The sequence below is a fragment of the Octopus sinensis genome, linkage group LG10 (assembly GCF_006345805.1).
Source record: "Octopus sinensis linkage group LG10, ASM634580v1, whole genome shotgun sequence".
Classification (NCBI taxonomy): Eukaryota; Metazoa; Mollusca; class Cephalopoda; order Octopoda; family Octopodidae; genus Octopus; species Octopus sinensis.
In genome coordinates, this window is record NC_043006.1 from 17905590 (window position 1) to 17929003 (window position 23414).

Below are 23414 nucleotides of genomic sequence, written 5' to 3' on the forward strand. Positions count from 1 at the left end.
ATCTCGGCTGGATGCGTAATTTGATGAAGTGTTCTGTTGCACGTTTGAAGTTTTGAGAGTTGATTGTGTCTCAACTTGTTCTTCTTTGTCTCTTTCTTCCTATTTTCTTTATTGGAATTGGATATCATATATATATATATATATATATATATATACACACATAAACACATGCACACACGCATGCATGCACACACACACACACACACATGCATATATAAAGAACAAACACAATATGGAAAGCACACCTACAACTTAGAGGTAGCAAAAAGAGAACCAACGCAATCTTGAAAACTGTTTCCTATTTATGGTCACATGATAGAAATTGAGGCTTGGATCAATGTTATGCAGATGTGTGTATAATGAGGAAAGAAAATCCCCCAACATGTTTATATAATGATGAAAGGATAAAGCCACATGATTCTGATTTTCAAATGGAAAAATAAGGTTCCTAATTTTTGTATCTTTTCCAAATGGATTTAGTTTAATTAAGCAAGCGGTTATTCGATTATTGTTAAAACACAGAAACTTCTGCCACGATTTTCTGTAGAGAAATTGTTAATGGAGATAATGTACAAAATTTTAAATAGGATTCAAATTCTGAAACAATTTTCCAGCAAATTGAAACTAAAGAAGCTGCAAATGTCTTAAGATTCTGTATTTATGTTCCATGGAAATTGTATGAAGACAATTTTGGAGAAGACCCGATTCACGTATTATTGCTTTAGCTGTGGCACTAAACTAGAAATAACTCTGGAACTGTAATGGTTGTTTTATATTTGTGTTTCTTTTTGGTAATTGCATTAAGATTTGGTGATTTACTTTCTGTTAGATTTTGTAGAGCAACCAGTCATAAGCCAAACAAGCATATTTGATTGAGGAATTTATTTAACCCTTTAGTGTTTAAACCGGCCATACCAGGCCAAAATTGTCTTCCTGTTATATGCTCAAACCAGCCAGCTCTGACCTCTCACACCTACCCTACAAAGTCATTCTAAAAATAAACAGGGACATCATCAAAATCTCAGAGTTACAAGATGCTGTACAATTAATTTTAAACAATGTGATTAAACAGGTTTTACATTTGACAGAGTAATCTGAATGCTAAAGGGTTAATTATTTATCTATTGCTAATTTTGGTTTATGCTTACTTATTTTTATTTCTAATGTGTTTCCTTTATGTAAATTATCAGATTATTCCCTTAACCCCTTTTGTTACTATATTTCCATTGAAATCTATTGCTTTTGTTTCAATTAATTTTTAATGAAGAGTTTATCAAAATAACTCCCTTGTTATATATCTGATGCTTGGAGCATAAAGTAACATGAAATTTTCATGGAAGGTTTTTACTTTAGATCACTTTAAAACAGAAAGTTTGTATTGTAGAAACTGATTGGTTGGTTTCAGAAGGATTATGCTTATATATATTTCATTGATATTTATTGTTTCTACTCATGATTAATTACAAAAAAAAAAAAAAAAAAATTAACTTTCTAATTCTCTTTTTAATTTGAGAAAGTATGAAGTTGCTCTTTTTCTAGATGATACATTCATTATTCTAAAAACGGCATATAAAAATGAATTGCTTTATTATTTTATCTCCGTGTTTATCTATTTATTATAGTTTAATTAAATCATAAATGGTGTTATTTTCAGCTTTCGTTCAGTCTTTTTTCATTATTATTTTGTTTTAAAGAGGATACAAAAGCAGTTTTTTTAATTGTAAAAATTAAATATTATTTTTCATTAGGATCATTAAATTTTAACCTCCACCTCACGCCAAGCTCATTTTTCACCATTTCACATTATGGAAACCGTGACATATTTAACTAGAAATTTTTATCTTAGCAGCCATCTAGTAATTGCTTCTTATGAAGATGATTATAAAGAGAACCAATTTCATTGAAAAATACAGCAAAAATTTGTGACAGTGTAGAGTGACTACTTAATGACATTCTCTGATTGATATTCAAAATTATATTATTATTTTTTATAAATCTTTGTCTCTTATCTTTTGATAATGTTTTAGGATATAAAATAAATCTTTCTCAGTTGATTTCATTTTAGAATTAATTCAATGAAATAATCATGTTTTCCATTAACTTGTGAATAATGTTGTTTAAAAAGAATTATGTCTTGTTTTATATTACTCTTGAATTATTGACAAAGATTGTTTAGAAATTTATCCACGCTGTATAATTCCTACTCTACATAACTCTGTATGTTTCTATAATTCTTACTCTGAAACTATTGTAAAATATCAGTCATTATTTTCGGGGTGAGGTGGTCATCTCTTTTGTGTTTGCATTCTAAAGTCAAGTTGTTGGTTTACTGGCTGCGTTTGTAAACTATTTGTATTTTGTGTTGTTCCATGAGTGGATGTGCACTGTCATTGTTGCTGGCCTTGAAAACAATTATCTGACGGTGCTTCTTCTGGGATTTGCAGCAGAATAACTTTTTTAATTCTATACGGAAAAGTCTGCCAGTTAAACAGTAGAGAAAGAAGTTGATAGCATGGTTGATGTAAAGAAGAATGTAACTGAGTACTCGTAAGAGTATGGCCTCAGCCAGGCTTTCTAAGTCCTTCCTGGATTTTTTAGTGATGGAAGTGAGGGTGTTAGGAACTGTTGTGAAAATCCATACAAAGGAAATAGTTAAAAGAATGACTGCAAGTCGGCGGTGTATGCTTCGCATGTGTTGATCGTCCTTTGTCATGGCACTTTTCAATGTTTCACGATGCTTCAGTAAGCAGAATATGATGAGCAGGTTCAATATAAGAAGTAGAACAGAGGGAATCACAGAGAAGAGGACCATGTTGAACCATGGGAAATAAACACAAATTTTGATCATTTTACTTGTGCATTCTAGTTTGTCAGGGCTCTCGGGGTTGTCAGTACTTACTAGTTCTGCTGTCCAAAAGAAATGTGAGTTGAGCAATAGAAATACTGTGACAATCGTAGCAGTAACAATTTTGACTCGACGGAAACTGCACATGCCGTTCGCGCGCAAAGGAAACCAAACCGCCAGGAACCTTTCTGCAGTCACTGCTACAATCAACCAGGCAGATATATGTAAGGAAGAGTTTATAATAAATATTATTACTTTACAGCTAAAGACAGAAACGTGTAAGAGTTCTATGTAAGACCACATACGAATCCATGTCTTGAGACCACTTATTAGGAGGAATACAGTGTCCGAGATTGCCAGCATGGCAAGGTAAAAAAAAGTCGATGTTCTTCGTAATTTACGTTTCATCCAAATGATGAAACTGAGAATGTTCCCTATTGTTCCCATGATAATTATCACTGGAAGAACATAGATGAGGATGGAAATTGAGATTTGGTAGGCTTTGATCTGCTCAAGTTGTTTTTGGCTGAGAACTGTTGTCTCGTTAGCCCAAGTGGGTAGTGTGTATGTCATGTTGTCACTCAGGGACATATTGATGTCTTCCCACTTCGCTGTGTCCGGCTCCAGTTTGGTGTTATCTTGCAAACAGGTTACGAATCATCTACAAGATAAAATTAAAATATAGATTAAAATAAATATCAAATGGAAATTGTAGTTGTGATACCTGTGTCGGTGGCACGTAAAAAGCACCATCCAAATGTGGCCGAAACCAGTGCCGCCTTGACTGGCTTCTGTGCCGGTGGCATTTAAAAAGGACCAACCGATCGTGGCCATTGCCCGCCTCCCCTGGCACCTGTGCCGGTGGCACGTAAAAAGCACCCACTACACTCACGGAGTGGTTGGCATTAGGAAGGGCATCCAGCTGTAGAAACACTGCCAGATCAGACTGGAGCCTGGTGCAGCCTCCTGGCTTCCCAGACCCCGGTCGAACCGTCCAACCCATGCTAGCACGGAAAACGGATGTTAAACGATGATGATGAGATTACAGGTGATGTTCTCTATTAAATAATTATTGTCATAACTAATCAATCACGTTTCACTTTAAAATTACATTCATGTTGGTCCTATTGAATATCTTTTACTACTATTTACTATAGTTTTAACTGCAACCTGTTCATTGGCATATAATTGCATGCACAATTTTTCATCAGTATGCAAGGTCATAGTTTTGAGCAACAAAATTTTGACATCATATTAATTATTAATTATGTTTAATTGGAACATAATTAATAAAAAATGAATGTGACTTTATATATTGATATGTTTTTTAAGTCTTGAATATGGCTTTATATAATGTTTTAATTCTTACATATAGCTTTTAGATAGCCTCTGAGTACTTGGCTGTGTAGTTAAGACACTTGCTTTGCAAGCATGTGGGTTTGGGGTTCAATCCTACTGTTTTCTGCCATAGCCTTCTGAGTTGAAATTCATACATGAATAATGTGTGGAAGTAATTCGTGTGTGTGTGTCAGCCCCCACCCCACCCCAACTGGCTCCTGTGCCGGTGGCACGTAAAAAGCACCATCTGAACGTGGCCAATGTCAGTGCCACCTGACTGGCTCCCTTACACTCTCGGAGTGGTTGGCATTAGAAAAGGCATCCAGCTGTAGAAACATTGCCAGATCAGATTGGAGCCTGGTGCGACCTCCTGGCTTGCCAGTCCCCAGTCAAACCGTCCAACCCATGCCAGCATGGAAAACGGACGTTAAACGATGATGATGATGATGATTTGTGTTATCGATATTGACCATAAGTGAGTGCTTTACAATAAAAAAAAAGTCCCTTTAGATATTTGTTCTGTATTTTTACACATGCCTTTGTCACTGACATGATCATCATCAATAGTATTGTAAACCAGTGATTAGCTTGCTTGAAATCTTTAACCAATTTTGCCATTGCTCATTTGCAATATAAAATGAATAAAAAACAAAATGAATACAATGTGATGTAGCATCTTTTTTGCCATTGGGTAATAAATAATGTAGTGAAAGACAACTATAAACTATACTAGCAGTATTGCCCGGCGTTGCTCGGGTTTGTTTCAACCCTTTAGAATTGGAATTTTTGAAAAGTAAAAATTTTGCATTATGTAGCTTGTTATTCTCTTTAAGTGAATATTTTTCTGGTTGAAATGCACCAAAAAATGGTGACACAGCTGTCAAAAAATCGTAAAAAGTAGGGATTTTCATAGAAAAAAAGCACCTTTTTGATGTAAATAATTTTTCGTCTTAACATGGTCCGATTTGAATTCTATCTTCTACAGAAGGAAGAGCAAGCCTTCTTCTATTATACTCTCAATTTTGGTCAATTTGCGCCTCTGGGTCTCGGAGGAGATAGTGTTAGTTGAAGGCTACCAAACCTGCCACACACAGACAACTTCAGCTTTATATATATAGACTTTAAAATGTTGGTATTGGTTATGTCTTGTTGCTCTATATCATATTATCATGTATTGTTATATCTCTATATGTATCTATACTCTGTAATCAGCTCTGTAATTACTGCAGTTCACTGATATTTACCAACACCAATTGGTAAAATGTTTACACAACCATATAAATTGTTGAAGATAAAAGATTATGAATATAGAACATAGTAATATATGAAAGAAATTCAATATAATCGATGGAATTATCTCTGATGTTTTGGAAAATACATTAAATGCTCTGGAGCATCAGAAACAATTCCACTCACAAAGAGGGACCGAAAATCAGTTTACTCAATTCATAATCGTTATAGTTTACAAGATCTTATTATTAGTATTATTGTTGTAGTGGTGAGCTGATAAAATTGTTAACATTGTCAGACAAAATGTTGAAAAGCATTTCTTGGGGTTCTTTACATTCTGAGTTCAAATTCCACCACGTTCAATTTTGCTTTTCATGCTTCCAGAGTTGATAGAATAAGCACAAGTTGAGCACTACTCAATGCAACTGGCTAATCCCCTCTCCTTAAGAATTGCTGGTCTTGTGTCAAAATCTGAAACTATCGTCATCATCATCGTCGTCATCATCAAAGGTGGTGAGCTGGCAGAATTATTAGCACACTGGACAAAATGCTTCACAATATTTTGTCTGTCTCTATGTTCTGAGTTCAAATTCTGCTGAGGTCAACTTTGCCTTTCATCCTTTCGGGGTTGATAAATTAAGTACCAGTAGAACACTGGGGGCGATGTAATTGACTAGTCTCCTCCCACCAAACTTCAGGCTTTGTGCCTTTAGTAGAAAGGATTATAATAAAGTTGGCGACAAAATGCTTTGCAACATTTTGTCCATCTGTATGTTCTGAGTTCAAATTCCACCAAGATTGACTTTGCTTTTCATCCTTTCAGGGTTGATAAAATGAGTACTAGTTGAGCACGGGATGGGGGGGGGGGGGTCAATGTAATCGAGTAGCTGCCTCCCCACAAAATTTCAGGCCTTGTGCCTATAGTAGAAAGGATTATTATTATTATTATCATTATTAAAGCAGCAATTTTGGTAGAATTGCTAACACATCAGACTAAATGCTGAATGGAATTTCTCCTATCTCTTTATGTTCTGACTTCAAATTTGCCTTTTCTCCTTAACTTTCGTTTTTCTATTGCTTGCATGAGTCGGATGGTTTAATGGAATCTGCAGAGTTAAGAGCACTGTGCTATGCTCCAACATCTACTTTAGCATGGCCTCTGTGACTGGATGCCCTTCCTAACACCAGCCAGTTTACAGAGTTTGCTGGATTGTTATTTTTAACTTGAAAAATTTTTTTAAAATTGACTGAATGAGAGTATAGTAGAACAGGTTTATGCTAGGTATTGAGAGGTTAAATTATAGTAGAAGGAACAGAAACAGGCTTCTTGCTGTTGAGGGGATGCTTGGCTACCTCACATTATATAGGGGTTAAAGAGAGTAGTCAGGATGGAGCTGGAAAAATAAAGATGGTAGTGACAAGGTGTCAGAGCATGCCCTCAAGATACAAGATACAAGAAGGTGGATAGAAGTGAATGTGAGAACAGAAGATCAAGAAGAGTAAGTAAAGATTGCGAGAGATGGGGTAAGGGTGAATGTAGTGAATGGTCAACAAGAGGGACGGTCAGTGGTGAATATGAGTTGGAGGCAAAAGCAATAGGGATGGACATCATTGATAAACAGTAATTCTCTTTCTTTCTCTCTCGCACACACACATACACTCACACACACACATATATATATATTATATAGAGGGCATTACTATACATAAATGCCACACGCTAGGAGGGACTCTTAAAGTAAAAAACGATGTGTTTATTTATTTTGGTAGTTTTGACTTTCAGAGTCCCTCCTAGCGTGTGGCATTTATGTATAGTAATGCCCTCTGTATAATATAAATAAATATATTTAAGTGAAAAAAAATTGGTGGATTTTTTTCTCTTATGAGGTTTTTCACGCTAACTACTTGATAAATTCTTATAAAGATTTTATCCTGTTTATAAATTGTATATACATATATATATATCTTTGTGTATGTGTGTGTGTGTGTGTATACTAGCAATGCACCCCAGCGTTGCTCAGGTGTTATGACCTACAGCCCCATTGTATTATCTGTTCCTTTCTTATGGGCAGAATCAGCACACTAGAAGTTTGAAGCAAACAACTCTTCTCTATATACATGTTTCTCAGTCATTTTCTGATGAACAACACTGCTGTTTCCATCTACCAAATTCAGTCACAAGTCTGTGGTTGGCCTAGGGCTATAGTAGAAAACACCCAAGGTACCCTGCAGAGGGACTGAACATGGAACCATGGGGTTGGGTTGGGAAGCAAACTTCTCAACCATACAGTCATTCTTGCACCTAATATGTGTGTGTGTTTACATTTGTTGTTAAATTGAGTATTATGCCTCTCTATATCTCAAACTTAGCAGTTCATCAAGCAGAGATCTATAAAGTAAATGCCAGATTGAAAATATGTATTGAGGTCAGTATGATCAATTAAATTTTTGAAGGTGATACCCCATCATAGCAACAGTCAAAAGACTAAACCCAATAAAATAATGTTTAAAGACTTAATGGCTTCAAATTTAAGGTAATGGATTACTAACCACAAGATAATGTGCTTCAAAACTTTGTACTGAACTCCCATTCTATACAATAGCACTATATGTACATCTCAGTCTACTTGACTTCCAACAATTATCAATTGCAATTTGAAGTTGAATGGTTAGCAGTAAGAAAGATGTCCAAATTTCTTTAAAAATTATTGTGCAAAATATTCTGAGAAAAAGTATTTTATTCACCACAACAAAACACACACACTCAGAGTTGCCTCCCTTAACTTAAGACCTCAAAATTGTGCGACCTAACCTTGTTTTTGAGATTAGTTTTGTAGTAAAAAAAACATACTTTATTTGGTTGTCAAAAGATTACTGAATTTTTTGATTCTTCATACGTCAAAATTGGCAACTCCGTTTTCGAATCCATAAGGAACATACGCGCGCACACAAACTCTATTTCATTATATAAGATATATATATATATAAATAAAATCATCATCATCATTTAGCATCTGTTGTCCATGTTGGCGTGGGTAGGGCAGTTTGACCAGGGCTGATTTGGCATGGTTTCTACGATTGGATGTCCTTCTTAATGCCAACCACTCCAAGAGTGTAATGGATGCTTTTATGTGCCACCAGCATGAGTGCCAGTTGCATGACACCAGTAACTACCATGTGTGTATGTGTGTGTATGTGTATAAGAGAGAGAGAGAAAGGAGAGAATTAGTGCTTATCAAATTTTATTTACAAAGTATTAGTCGGGCTGCAGATGTGGTAGAAAACCCTTACTGAAAGTGCTGCATGTGAGATTGGATCTTGAACCGCATGCTCAGGAAGTGAAATTCTTAGCCACCCAGCCATGCTTGCTAACATCCAATGGTAGCTTAAAATATATTAAATTATATTCTTTTATGGCACTGACTCAAAACCTGTAATTCTGGATTATTGATTCTTATTCCCAACAATTAAATATTCATATTGAATATGTATTACTACAACCGATCCATAATCTGAAATAAATCTGTGAAACTGACCCCAGTGGCAGTGGTATAGAACTGGCTATGTATGTCATCAACTGGACTTTTCCTGGAACTGAAAATTTATAGCTTATCTCCCTATATACGTAAGGGACTCACTCTGACCTATTAGATAGTTCCATCAAATCTGAACAGAGAATCAAAGAATGAAAGCAAAAAAAAAATATCAGTATAACAATGCAAGTGTAGTTATATATATAATATCAATAGAAGTAGATCTTTCCATCAAATTTATCATATTGTTACAATGCGATTTTGTATTCATACTTTCCACAAATCTTTACTTTTGGGAGAGTGAGAAGGTAGGAAAGAGTGTGTGTATGTATGTTATTGCTACTGTAGAAAAGTACAAATGTTTTCAAATTGTTAGATTTGTACAAGTGTTGTTATATATCTGTTAAAACTGGAATAACATACTTAACCCCTTAACATTCACATTACTCTGTTGTCATCATCACCTCTTAACATCCACCTTCCATGCTGGCTTGGGTTGGAAGGTTTGACAAGGAGCCAGCCAGATAGAAGACTACACCAAGCTACTGTGTCTGTCAAATGTAATAATTATTTATTCATATTGCTTTGAGAGAATCATGCATTATCTTGTTATAGCTTCAAGATTTCAATGATGTGATTGTTCACTTTTAAAATGACACTGTAGGGTAGGTGTGAGTGGTTGGATCTGGCCAGTTTAAATGTAAAACAGATAGAATATTTTGGCCAAATATGGCTGGTTTAGATTCTAAAGGGTTAAGTTTGTTTGACTTGCTTTTGTCTAAATTTACTTTAACAATTGGAAGACCCTGTGCCAGTGGCATGTAAAAAGCACCATCCGATCGTGGCTGTTTGCCAGCCTCGTCTGGCACGTAAAAGCACCCACTACACTCAAGGAGTGGTTGGCGTTAGGAAGGGCATCCAGCCGTAGAAACATTGCCAGATCAGACTGGGCCTGGTGCAGCCTTCTGGCTTCCCAGACCCCAGTTGAACTGTCCAACCCCTGCTAGCATGGAAAGCGGACGCTCAACGATGATGATGATGATGATGGTGATCACTGGAATACACTATTATACTCTTTCCAGATTCGTACTGTTTCTGCCTTGGCCAATCCTTACCCTTGGTATGAAACTCCATGGTTCACCATTCACTGAGAGTAAGGGTGAATTTACTGCATTCACCCTCACCCTCATCTCTAACCACCTCTCACTCTATCCCTGCACTCTAGCAAACTTTATGCACCGACCCTTCCTGATCAGCTATCCCACACACACACCCTTTCATTTATTTTCTTGCATCTTGAGGGTATGCTCAGACACTGCAATCACCACTGTTGTTTTATCTCTTTCTCGATGGAACATTAACTAATATCACAATGTTAACTGTTTGAAATGTGTGCGTGTGTGTATTCTTTTATCTGTTTGTAATTTGACTGTGGCCATGCTGGAGCACCATCTTGAAGGGTTTTAGTCTGACAAATTGACCCCAGGATTTTTTTTTTAAAGCCTGGTTCATATTCTATTAGTCTGTTTTGCCGAACTGCTAAGTTACGGGGACAAACAGATACAAAGATACACAGACATGCACACACATATATATAACAGGCTTCTTTCAGTTTCCATCTACCAGATCCACTCAAGGCTTTAGTTAGTCTGAGGCTTTAATAGAAGACACTTGCCCAAGGTACCACCCAGTGGGACTGAACCCAGAACCATGTGGTTGGGAAGCAAGCTTTTTACCACACAGCCGTACCTGTGCCTATCTATCTATCTATCTATCTATATATATATATATATATAAAATCACCATCTCATCATTGAATGTCCATTTTCCATACTGGCATGGGTTGGATGGTTTGACAGGTGCTGGCCACCTGGAGAGCTGTCTAGGCTCCAACTGTCTGTTTTGGCATGGTTTCTATAGCTGGATGCCCTTCCTAATGTGAATCACTTCCTAATATGTGCTGGGTGCTTTTGTGTGCTACCAAGCATGACTGCATCCTACATAGCACCAGCACAAGTACAATTTATGTGACACAGGCACAAATATATATATATATATATATATATTATATATATATATATATATATATATATATATATATAAAATCACCATCTCATCATTGAATGTCCATTTTCCATACTGGCATGGGTTGGATGGTTTGACAGGTGCTGGCCACCTGGAGAGCTGTCTAGGCTCCAACTGTCTGTTTTGGCATGGTTTCTATAGCTGGATGCCCTTCCTAATGTGAATCACTTCCTAATATGTGCTGGGTGCTTTTGTGTGCTACCAAGCATGACTGCATCCTACATAGCACCAGCACAAGTACAATTTATGTGACACAGGCACAAATATATATATATCTGAAATGTACTCTTGGAAAGATAAATTGGTGACGCATACCTTTCAGAGTCTCTTTTGAGCTCACCAAGAATTGCTTAACACATCCAAAATTGGGAAAATTAATCTTCAAACAATCATGCTGAGAACAACAAGCATTTATGATATATCTACATTCTTTCCAAACCTACCAAATATTCATCAAAATTTTTTTATCAATATAATATATTTGTTAGTTCTCATTTTACCTAAAAGGATTTCTTATCTAAACTAAATAACAACGATGATAATATATGTTTATTCAAAATTTCTGTTTTTCTTTAAATCGATGATGTTTCGTAGTAGATTCAAATGTAATCTTGAATATTTTCCCATATATTTTCTTATCCAAGATAAGTGATATGTTTTCTAGATGTTTGTTTTAAGGTTTCCGCAGAGATGTAACTGCTGAGTAAAATTGGAAAAAGAATAAAAACTGAAAATAGTTGTATTTTAAAGTTAAATGCTCTCAGTAAATTCTCTGTTTGTTCATTATTTGTTAAGAAGGGGTGAAAAAAAGGTTTATTTTTCAAATAATCATAGTTTTGTATGAATTCTGTTGTCATGTTAATTAAAATAGGTTTCTTGTCCTTGATAGAATATTTTATTTAATCATGTGAAATTATTTTTCTTTGTATCCTTTATAATAATCTGAATTAATAAAAAAAAAAAAAGAAAAATTCAAAACCGATATGCTAGGGCAGTAAGGTTGGCAGAATTGTTAAAGCATCAAGGAAAATGCCTTTCTGTATTTATTCTAACTGTTTACGTTCTGAGTTCAAATCCTGCCAAGGCCAGCTTTGCTTTTCATTTCTCTGAGGTTGATAAAACAAAGTATTAGTGGCTTACTGGATTCAATAAATCATCAATCCACACCCCACCCAAAATTCAAGATGCATAAGAATATAAATTTTAAGTAATTTTCATTTATTTAATTGCTACTCTAAATGTGCATAAATATATAAAATATTTTGATAAAATAGTTTTAAAATACTTGCAAGATAAATTTTTGCTTGTCTGTACAACTTACTATATTCTGGCATAACATTTGCTAATGTTCATTATATATGTCATTTCTTGCTTACTCTTTACTCTTTTACTTGTTTCAGTCACTTGACTGTGGCCGTGCTGGAGCACTGCCTTTTAGTCAAGCAAATCGACCCCAGGACTTATTCTTTGTAAGCCTAGTACTTATTGTACCGGACTCTTTTGCTGAACCACTAAGTAACACACCAGCATTGATTGTCAAGCAATGCTGGGAGGACAACCACAGACACACAAATATATACACAGGCACATACATATATATATATACATACATACATATATACGATGGGCTTCTTTCAGTTTCTGTCTACCAAATCCACTCACAAGGTTTTGGTCAGCCCGAGGCTATAGTAGAAGACACTTGCCCAAGGTGCCACACAGTGGGACTGAACCCGGAAGTATGTGGTTGGTAAGCCAGCTACTTACCACACAGGCACTCCTACGCCTATGCTTAGTTTAATATAATTATTTCTCTGTCATACATTTTAAATGTTCATATTAAATGTTACCATATTTCTGTTGAAATTGATTGCAGATAATTTTGAAAATAATGAATGTTTTAGCAAAATAACTAAATTATTCATTATTAAACTGGTGTTCGAGACAAATAATAAATTTAGATGAAATTTGATGGATTTTAATTTAGTTCCCTTTCACCCTTTTGTTACCTTATATCCATTGAAATGCATTGCTTTTTTTTTTTTTTTTGCTTCAATGACTTTTGAAAATAATGAAGAACTTAGTAAAATATCTTTGTCATTATTAAACTAGTATTTGGGGCATAAATTAACATGAAATTCTGACAGAAGGGGTTTTTAATTTAGGCACTTTTATGACAAAAAGTCTGTATCACAGAGTCTAGGGCAATCTCAGGTAGACAGGTGTCAAGAGTTATAAGCTTCTCTCGTTTCACATCATTCAGAGTTTTATACTGTATATTCTGGTCATATAGAACAACTTTCTTTCATTCCTTACAACATATATATATATATATATATATATATATATATATAATATATATATATATATGGTTGTGTATCCCAGTTTTAGAATGGGTTTTCTGTGTACATTGTAAGAAGTGAGTAAAGGAGTTGGTGATTGAAAGATCAACCAGCAGTAACATCTAGTACATACCAACATAGAAAAACACATAAAATGGTGTGTGTGTAATTTTTTCTAAGTGGTTGAATAGAAAAATGAATAGAAAGTATGAAAATAATTTTTTTTAATGTATTTATTGAGGACATCATCACCATCATCATCATCATTTAACATCCATTTTTCCATGCTGGCATGAGTCAGATTCTATATGGCCAGATGCCCTTCCTATTGCTAACTATCTCCTTTTTCCAAGCAAGGTAGCTATTTCCTCATGGCCGGGCATGGTTTCCATGGTAAACTGGAACCATTGCTTTTATGATTGTGATGCTCACTTACAACCATCACTTGAGGTCAAGACAAAGGTACACACACACGTATATACGTATGCACATAGATTAAAGTAAAAATGAAAAAGCAAAATATTTGGCATAGACAATATTAACATATATGAACTCTACATGTTTATATTCTCTATGTAAATTAAATGTCTTTCTTGAGTGGTGCCAAATGTTTTGCTTTTTAATTTTTACTTTTATTTACATCTACATATCCAACAGGCTTCTTTCAGTTTCCATCTGCCAAATCCACTCACAAGACTTTGGTTGGGAAGCAAGCTTCTTCTTCACAATCATGCCTGTGCACATTACAATAATTTTGAAAAGGCCACAAAAGAAACTGAAAGTAGTTGTGTGTTGTTCCATGATTTCATATCCCAAGTTTTTAATCATACATTTTCATTTGCTTCCCTGTTTCCTTTTATGCTGGTTTCCTTTCCAATATTTTGTCTGTATTCTCTGTTCTTCTATCTTGAGAATACACTCTGACACGTCATCACTGCTACCATAGTCTTTTCAGCTACTCCCACCGTTATATAATGCAGGGTAGCCACATATCTCCTTCTGTGCCTGTCCCCTTTATCATACTTTAGTGTCTTGGCATGGTACCTGGCATAGTTCTACCTCTGTCTGCTCGGTTGAGGGCCTTTTTACTAGTTACTTGGCATCCTCACTAGTGCTGGTGCTGCATAAAAAGTACACTGTAAAGTGGTTGGCATTTGGAAGGGTATCCAGTTATAGGAGCCATGCCAAAATAGACATTGCAGCTCAGCACAGTTCAACTTGTTGAATCCTGTCAAATTGTCCATTCCATGCTGACATGAAAAACAGATACTAAATAATAATGATGATGGTGATGAGGACAACATCAGTATTATCTTTCTAGGTGAAAAACTTGAATATTAATTTGATTAATATCAATTTAAAACCAGTGGTCTAGCATATTGAAAAGTCTGAAGATTCAGAAAAATTATATTGCATACATGTAAGAGGGATGACCACTAAGTGGACATCCATTATGCTAGAAGTCGACACCCTATGGTCTTACCACTAAGAAAGGAATTATCTCAAGAAAATTTAGCAAACGCCAGAACGTAAGTGAGCAAGATAAATGTAAAGATACAGGGATGTCCACTTAGTGGTCATCAGTCTTATATGTATGTAATTATATATATATATATTATATATATATATATATATTATATATATATATATATATATATGGTTGTGTATCCCAGTTTTAGAATGGGTTTTCTGTGTACATTGTAAGAAGTGAGTAAAGGAGTTGGGGATAAAAAGATCAACCAGCAGTAAAAGACTGTCTCCGGAAACACATCCAATACATTCCTACATAGAAAAACCACATAAAATGGTATGTGTGTAATTTTTTCTTTGGGGTTGAATAGAAAAACGAATAGAAAGTATTAAAATAATTTTTTTAAATGTATTTATTGAGGACATCATCACCATCATCATCATCATTTAACATCCATTTTTCCATGCTGGCATGAGTCAGATTCTATATGGCCAGATGCCCTTCCTGTTGCTAACTATCTCCTTTTTCCAAGCAAGGTAGCTATTTCCCCATGGCCAGGCATGGTTTCCATGGTAAACTGGAAACACTGCTTTTATGATAGTTATGCTCACTTACAACCATCCCTTGGAGTCAAGACAAAGGTTTGCACACACAACACATACATGCTCAAATGCACACATGCACACACACACACATATATACGTATGCACATAGATTAAAGTAAAAATGAAAAAGCAATATATTTGGCATAGACAATATTAACATATATGAACTCTACATGTTTATATTCTCTATGTAAATTAAATGTCTTTCTTGAGTGGTGCCAAATGGTTTGCTTTTTAATTTTTACTTATATTTACATCTACATACACAACAGGCTTCTTTCAGTTTCCATCTGCCGAATCCACTCGCAAGACTTTGGTTGGGAAGCAAGCTTCTTCTTCACAATCATGCCTGTGCACATTACAATAATTTTGAAAAGGCCACAAAAGAAACTGAAAGTGGTTGTATGTTGTTCCTTAATTTCATATCCCAAGTTTTTAATCATACATTTTCATTTGCTTCTCTGTTCCTTTTATGCTGGTATCCTTTCCAATATTTTGTCTATATTCTCAGTTCTTGTATCTTGAGAATGCACTCTGACACTCCATCACTGCTACCATAGTCTTCTTTTCAGCTACTCTCGCCGTTATATAATGCAGGGTAGCCACATATCTCCTTCTGTGCCTGTCCCCTTTATCATACTTTAGTGTCTTGGCATGGTACCTAGCATAGTTCTACCTCTGTCTACCCTGTTTGTCTGCTCAGTTGAGGGCCTTTTTACTAGTTACTTGGCATCCTCACTAGTGCTGGTGCTGCATAAAAAGTACACTGTAAAGTGGTTGGCATTTGGAAGGGTATCCAGTTATAGGAGCCATGCCAAAATAGACATTGCAGCTCAGCACTGTTCAACTTGTTGGAGCCTGTCAAATTGTCCATTCTATGCTGACATGAAAAACAGATACTAAATAATAATGATGATGGTGATGAGGACAACATCAGTATTATCTTTCTAGGTGAAAAACTTGAATATTAATTTGATTAATATCAATTTAAAACCAGTGGTCTAGCATATTGAAAAGTCTGAAGATTCAGAAAAATTATATTGCATACATATAAGAGGGATGACCACTAAGTGGACATCCATTATGCTAGAAGTCGACACCCTATGGTCTTACCACTAAGAAAGGAATTATCTCAAGAAAATTTAGCAAACGCCAGAACGTAAGTGAGCAAGATAAATGTAAAGATACAGGGATGTCCACTTAGTGGTCATCAGTCTTATATGTATGTAATTATATATATATATATATATATATATAGCTGCAAATTCCAATCATAAAACAGGCAAAACAATTCTGTAAGCTTCTTACAATTTACCAATCCTAATATAGAACTTTATTTTATTTGCATTTACCTTGTATATTCCTTGAATGACAAGACAATCTCAAGTCTTTCTTCTACATCTTGTCCATTGATGATAAATTTTGTTTTAACTGCTAATACCAAACTATGGACTAACATTCAACATTTTGCTTACAGCTAAAGTAAAATAGCAAAATTCCTGAAAAGAACTCAGAATAATTGTCTCATATATTAACTCACTGACAGTGAGATTTATAATATAAATTATTTGTGCTACCTGCAACTGGTTGTCATAGAAAAATGAAGAATAGTATTTTGATTTCTGATAAAGAATAATCTATCATATATATATAGTTAATCCAAACAAGAAAACACAAAAAAACACAACGCGAGGACGTGGAACAAATATAGTATTATTGGATGCTCAGGAAAGAAGGCGGGTTTAACGTTTCAAGCGGAGCTCTTCGTTGGAAACATAGGAGAAGGGAAGACAGAGGAGAAAAAATCGCCAACGGTACACACGCGGTCACATGGAGGCACGTGACCTAGTGGTTAGAGCAGGGGACTCGCAGTTGAGGGATTGCTGGTTTGAATCTCAGACTGAGCGAGATGTGTGTTTATGAGTGAAACACCTAAACTCCACATGATTCCAGCAGAGGGTAATGGCGAACTTCTGCTGACTCTTTCTCCACAACTTTCTCTCACTCTTTCCACCTGCATCTAGCAGCTCACCTGTGACGGACTGGGCATCCTGTCCAGGTGGGAAGTCTATATGCCAGTGAAACCAGGAAACCAGCCCTTATGAGCCTGGCATGGCTCAAGGAGGACCAAACAACAACAAAATGTATATGATGATTCTATTAAGTTTTGCACAATGCCAATAAGTTTAGTTGTGACACCTACATCACTGGACGTACTGTCAATACACCCTTATTATATATATATACATACATATAATAATAATATGAGGGAATATTATTCCAAACTTACAGGGAAAAATTCAACTTAAAACTACTGAATCAAATTTCACAAAATATTATATATATATATATATTAGAAAAAAACCACCTTTTGTCAATTTAATAATGAAAAAATTAAATTATGCCATTTAGAAAAAAATTACACCTTATAGAAAGATTAAATATAGGATAAAACATATACCAATATATATATATATATATATATATTTTTTTTTTTTCTTTTTACTTGTTTCAGTTATTTGACTATGGCCATGCTGGAGCACTGCCATAAAGGTTTTAGTCAAACAAATCAACTCTAGGAATTATTTTTTGTAAGCCTAGTAATTATTCTGTCAGTGTCTTTTGACAAACTGTCGAGTTAGAGATACATAAACACACCAGCATCAGTTGTCAAGTGATGGTGGTGGGGACAGACACAGACACACACATGTGTATATATATATATATATATATATACAACAGGCTTCTTTCAGTTTCCATCTACTAAATCCACTCACAAGGCTTTGGTCAGCCCTAGGCTATAGTAGAAGACACTTGCCCAAGGTGGCATGCAGTAGGACTGAACCCAGAACCATGTGGTTGGGGCAAACTTCTTACCATACAACCACATTTGCATATATATATATGTGTGTGTGTGTGTATATATATATATATATATATATATATATATACATACACACACACAAACATACACAAATATTTCTTTTCTTTTACTTGTTTCAGTCATTAGACTGTGGTCATGCTGGAGCACCACTGTGAAGAATTTATTGTTGAATGTATGAACCTCAGTACTTATTTTTTTTTTTTTAAGCCTGGTACATTTTCTATCAGTCTCTTTTGCCAAACCACTAAGTTACAAAGACATAAACACACCAGCACCAATTGTCAAGCAATGATGGAGGGACAAACACACACACACATTCATATATATGACTGGCTTCTTTCAGTTTCCTTCTACCAGACCCACTGACAAGGCTTTGATTGACCCAAGGTTATGGTAGGAAACACTTGCCCAAGGTGTCATGCAGTGAGACTGAACCCTAAACCATGTGGTTGGGAAGCAAGCTTCTTACCACAATACTTGAAGTACTGCCGATACGCCAATATCTATCTATCTTTCTATCTATCTGTGTCTCTATCTATCTATCTATCTATCTATCTACATAGATAGATATATGTGAAAGCACATGGCTCAGTGGTTAGAGCGTCAGGCTCACAATGATGAGGTTGTGAGTTTGATTCCCGGACCAGGTTATGTGTTGTGTTCTTAAGCAAGACACTTTATTTCACGTTGCTCTACTTCACTCAGCTGTAGAAATGAGTTGTGACGTCACAGGTGCCAAGCTGTATCGGCCGTTGCCTCACCCTTGGATAACTTCACTGGTGTGGAGAGGGGAAGTTACTATGTATGGACAACTGCTGGTCTTCCATAAGCAAATTTGTTTGGACTTGTACCTCGGATGGGAACTTTCTAGGTGCAATCTCACGGTCAGTTGTGACCAAAGGGGTCTTTACCCTTACCCTTTTTATAATTTTATATTGCTGAGATGTGGGATTTATATTATGTATACTGTTTATATAGCTGGACTGATGTCCTCATCTTAATTGTTACTTTCACTTCATTTCAGCTGGTGTATGCTCCAGCCTTCTTCAGGTGTTTTGTGTTGAAATTGGTTTTTGGTTGTTGTATTGGAATTTCAAACTTAATCCTTTATTTGATGTACAGGGTACACTGTTCTCTTTCCATTGTCTGCGTTTTGTGATATTCTTTAGCTTCAGTTGAATTATGTGAATTACCTTAGTGCCTGACTAGAACTCAGAAACTGTGAGTGACTGCAATGCTGTTCTTTTATTTCTTTTACTTGTTTCTATCATTTGATTGTGGCCATGCTGGAACATTGCCTTAAACGATTTTTAGTCGAAGAAAATGATCCCAGGACTTGTAATTATTCTATCAGTGTCTTTTAACAAACTGCTAAGTTACAAGGACATAAACACACCAGCATCAGTTGTCAAGCGATGGCAGTGGGGATAAACACAGACACAAAGACACACACATAATATATATAGGGAAAGTTTACGAAAAAAACAAAAGACAAAGACAGGTGGTGTACAAAACAAACAGGTGTATTAGTATAACGCTCAGGAATTGAAAAAGTCTTTTACGTTTTGGGCCTGCGCTCTTCTACAGAAAGGGACACAGAAAAAACAAGGAGACAAAAAAAATGTGTGTAGTGGCTAACGATCTATCATGGTGTATATGTATATATATATACTCTTTTACTCGTTTCAGTCATTTGACTGCGGCCATGCTGGAGCACCACCCTTAGTCGAGCAAATTGACCCCGGGACTTATTCTTTGTAAGCCCAGTACTTATTCTATCGGTCTCTTTTTACCGAACCGCTAAGTGACGGGGACGTAAACACACCAGCATTGGTTGTCAAGCGATGGTGGGGGGGGGGGACAAACACAGACACATAAACATATACACACACACACATATATATATATATATACATATATACGACAGGCTTCTTTCAGTTTACGTCTACCAAATCCACTCACAAGGCATTGGTCAACCCGAGGCTATAGCAGAAGACACTTGCCCAAGATGCCACGCAGTGGACTGAACCGGACAATGTGTGTTGTGAGCAAGCTTTTTACCACACAGCCACTCATATATATATATATATGACAAACTTCTTTCAGTTTCCATCTACCAAATCGACTCACAAGTCTTTGGTTGGCCTGAAACTATAGTACAGGACACTTGCCCAAGGTTCTACACAGTGGGACTGAACCCGGAACCATGTGGTTGGGAAGCAAGCTTCTCATCACACAGTCATGCCTGCACCTATGCTTGTATGGAAAATAATTTGTCCTTCAAATGAGCTGCATTAAAACTTGGAAATAAAAGAACGCTTTTGCACATGTGTGCATGTGTGTATCAGTGAATTATTACTTCAAGAAAATATATATTGTCTTGAGAATTTCCTCATCCAAGTTAAAGAACATTGTGAGAGAGAGAGAGAGTATGTGTGTTTCAAGAAAACATCATATGCTGTTAAAAGTATTTCTTTCTTACAATGCAAGTTGATGGTTTTCCAGCATTGGTTTATATTCGATATCTTTTGAAACTTCCTTTCTTTTTCATTCTGTGTGTTGTATTTTTTTTAAATACATTTAAGAAACAAAATTCATTTGAATTTGTCTTTCTTTTGTTGTGGGTGGAGCACCTTTATGTTTGTGTCTTTCATCATTGACTTTTTTTTGTCTTTTGATGCTTTTTTTTTTTCTGTATCTCAAATCTCTTGCTGTTTTAATCAACAATGAAGCATTTAAAAGTGATGTACTTTATTATTCATCATATGTGGTTGGTAGTGATCATTTTAGCTTTGTCTTTTTTCTCTTTCTCTCTTTTGTTTTTCTCTCCTTCATCTTTCTTTTATCTTTTTACTTTTTTCATTTATTCAACTGTGATTAAGTTAGGGTACTGCCTTAAACTGTTTGGTTGAATAAATCAACCCCAGTACTTTGTTTTTGCTAAGGGACAACATTTGAATACACAGACACACAGACACACACACACACATATATATATATATATATCAATAATAACAAAGGGTGAAATTAATTAATTAAGAAGTAATTAGTAATTTCACCAAGTAGAATTCGGCATGAAAAAGACCATTTTATGGTAAGTTTAAGTAATACTATATAATTAGGGTTCAGCAATGATTAGCTTCACCACACACCGAATTGTGGTGAAGCTAATCGTTGCTGAACCCTAATTATATAGTATATATATAAAGAATAAATTATGTTAACATTCACTTTTTGCTTTTGCATGAGTCTGGGTCAGACAGAATTTGTTGAGGTGGATATCTATCTATCTATATGTGTGTATATGTATATATATGTTATATATGTATATATATGTATATATGTATATATATGTATATATATGTATATATATTGTATATATATGTATATATATGTTATATATATGTATATATGTATATATATATATGTATATATATATATGTATATATTATGTATATATATATATGTATATATATATATGTATATATATATGTATATATATGTATATATATTATGTATATATATATGTATGTATATATATATGTATATATATATGTATGTATGTATTATATATGTATGTATGTATGTATATATTATATATGTATGTATATATATATGTATGTATATATATATGTATATATATATATATGTATTATATATGTATGTATATATATGTATGTATATTATATATGTATGTATATATGTATAATATGTATGTATATATATATGTATGTATATAATGTATGTATATATATATGTATGTATATATGTATGTATATATGTATGTATATATGTATGTATATATATGTATGTATATATGTATATATATGTATATGTGTGTGTATGTATAATATGTATGTATATATATATGATGTATATATATATGTATGTATATATATGTATGTATATATATATGTATGTATATATATGTATGTAGTATATATATGTATGTATGTATATATATGTATGTATGTATATATAGGTATGTATGTATATATATGTATGTATATATATATATGTATGTTATATATATGTATATATTATATATATATATATGTATGTATACACACACACATAACCCTTCCTAGCATGGAGAATGGATCTTAAATGATGATGATGCATTTGTGTGAAAGGATAATTACGTATAGAATGAACAATCTTATAACAGATTTGGATTAATTGGATTTCATCAACTTTGTGAATGTTTTCAGAAATAGCTAGTGGAGTTTGATTATTGAAAAGTTCTATATCTATTAGGGTGTGTCATAAGGTTAGCAATTTCAGGAGAGGGGCTAAGTCAATTACCCCTCTGTAAAATAATTATTTAATACTTTATAGAAATATTGAAATTAACTCAATAGAATTTGATGTTATTCATTTTTTTTTTTTTTTTTGTAACTTTCAGTTTAAACTTGGGCTTCGTAATAGTACTTTTAGCTCATCCATTTCCTCTTAAATAATTTATAGAGAAAAAAATACTTGTGCCTGCATCAGTCTAGTTTTTAACACAAACTTAATTCAACTACATTTGAATGTTTTTAAAAGGTAAAAGCAATCAATTATTAACGTCTTCTGTCCATAAATAAAGAAAGAAGAAGAAGAAGAATACAAAACTAGTTTAAAAAGACTGGAATTAAAACATTAGTTTTGGTGAGTTTGTTGTGGCATTAATGATGGAACCAGCATAACAGAAGCTTGAAAAGCCTTTAGTTTTTGGACCTTGATGTATGTTAATTTACCTAACTGAGGAAAATAACTGCTAATTTCTTTCAACCAGATCCACTATACACATCTTATTCATTAAGATAGTGAAATTTTATTATTTAGTTTATTTTAAAATTTATTGAGAATTTTTTGTTGTTCTGTTTTTATACATAGGCACAGGAGTGGCTGTGTGGTAAGTAGCTTGCTAGCCAACCACATGGTTCCGGGTTTAGTCCCACTGCGTGGCACCTTGGGCAAGTGTCTTCTACTATAGCCTCGGGCTGACCAAAGCCTTGTGAGTGGATTTGGTAGACGGAAACTGAAAGAAGCCCATCGTATATATATATATATATATATGTGTGTGTGTGTGTGTGAGTTTG

At 34.6% G+C, this 23414-nt stretch overlaps 2 protein-coding genes across 13 annotated transcripts in view; one reads left to right on the plus strand and one right to left on the minus strand.

The window, feature by feature from the left end:
• Positions 1-23414, plus strand: part of LOC115216453 (transient receptor potential cation channel subfamily M member 3) — an 841279-nt gene that overhangs the window by 762887 nt on the left and 54978 nt on the right. The window lies entirely within an intron of this gene.
• Positions 1434-23414, minus strand: part of LOC115216455 (thyrotropin-releasing hormone receptor-like) — a 24178-nt gene continuing 2197 nt past the window's right edge. The window contains exon 2 of the mRNA XM_029785803.2: positions 1434-3506. Within this exon, the coding sequence (XP_029641663.2) occupies positions 2327-3436 (1110 nt within the window). The 5' untranslated portion in view covers positions 3437-3506 and the 3' untranslated portion in view covers positions 1434-2326. The remainder of the gene's footprint in view (positions 3507-23414) is intronic.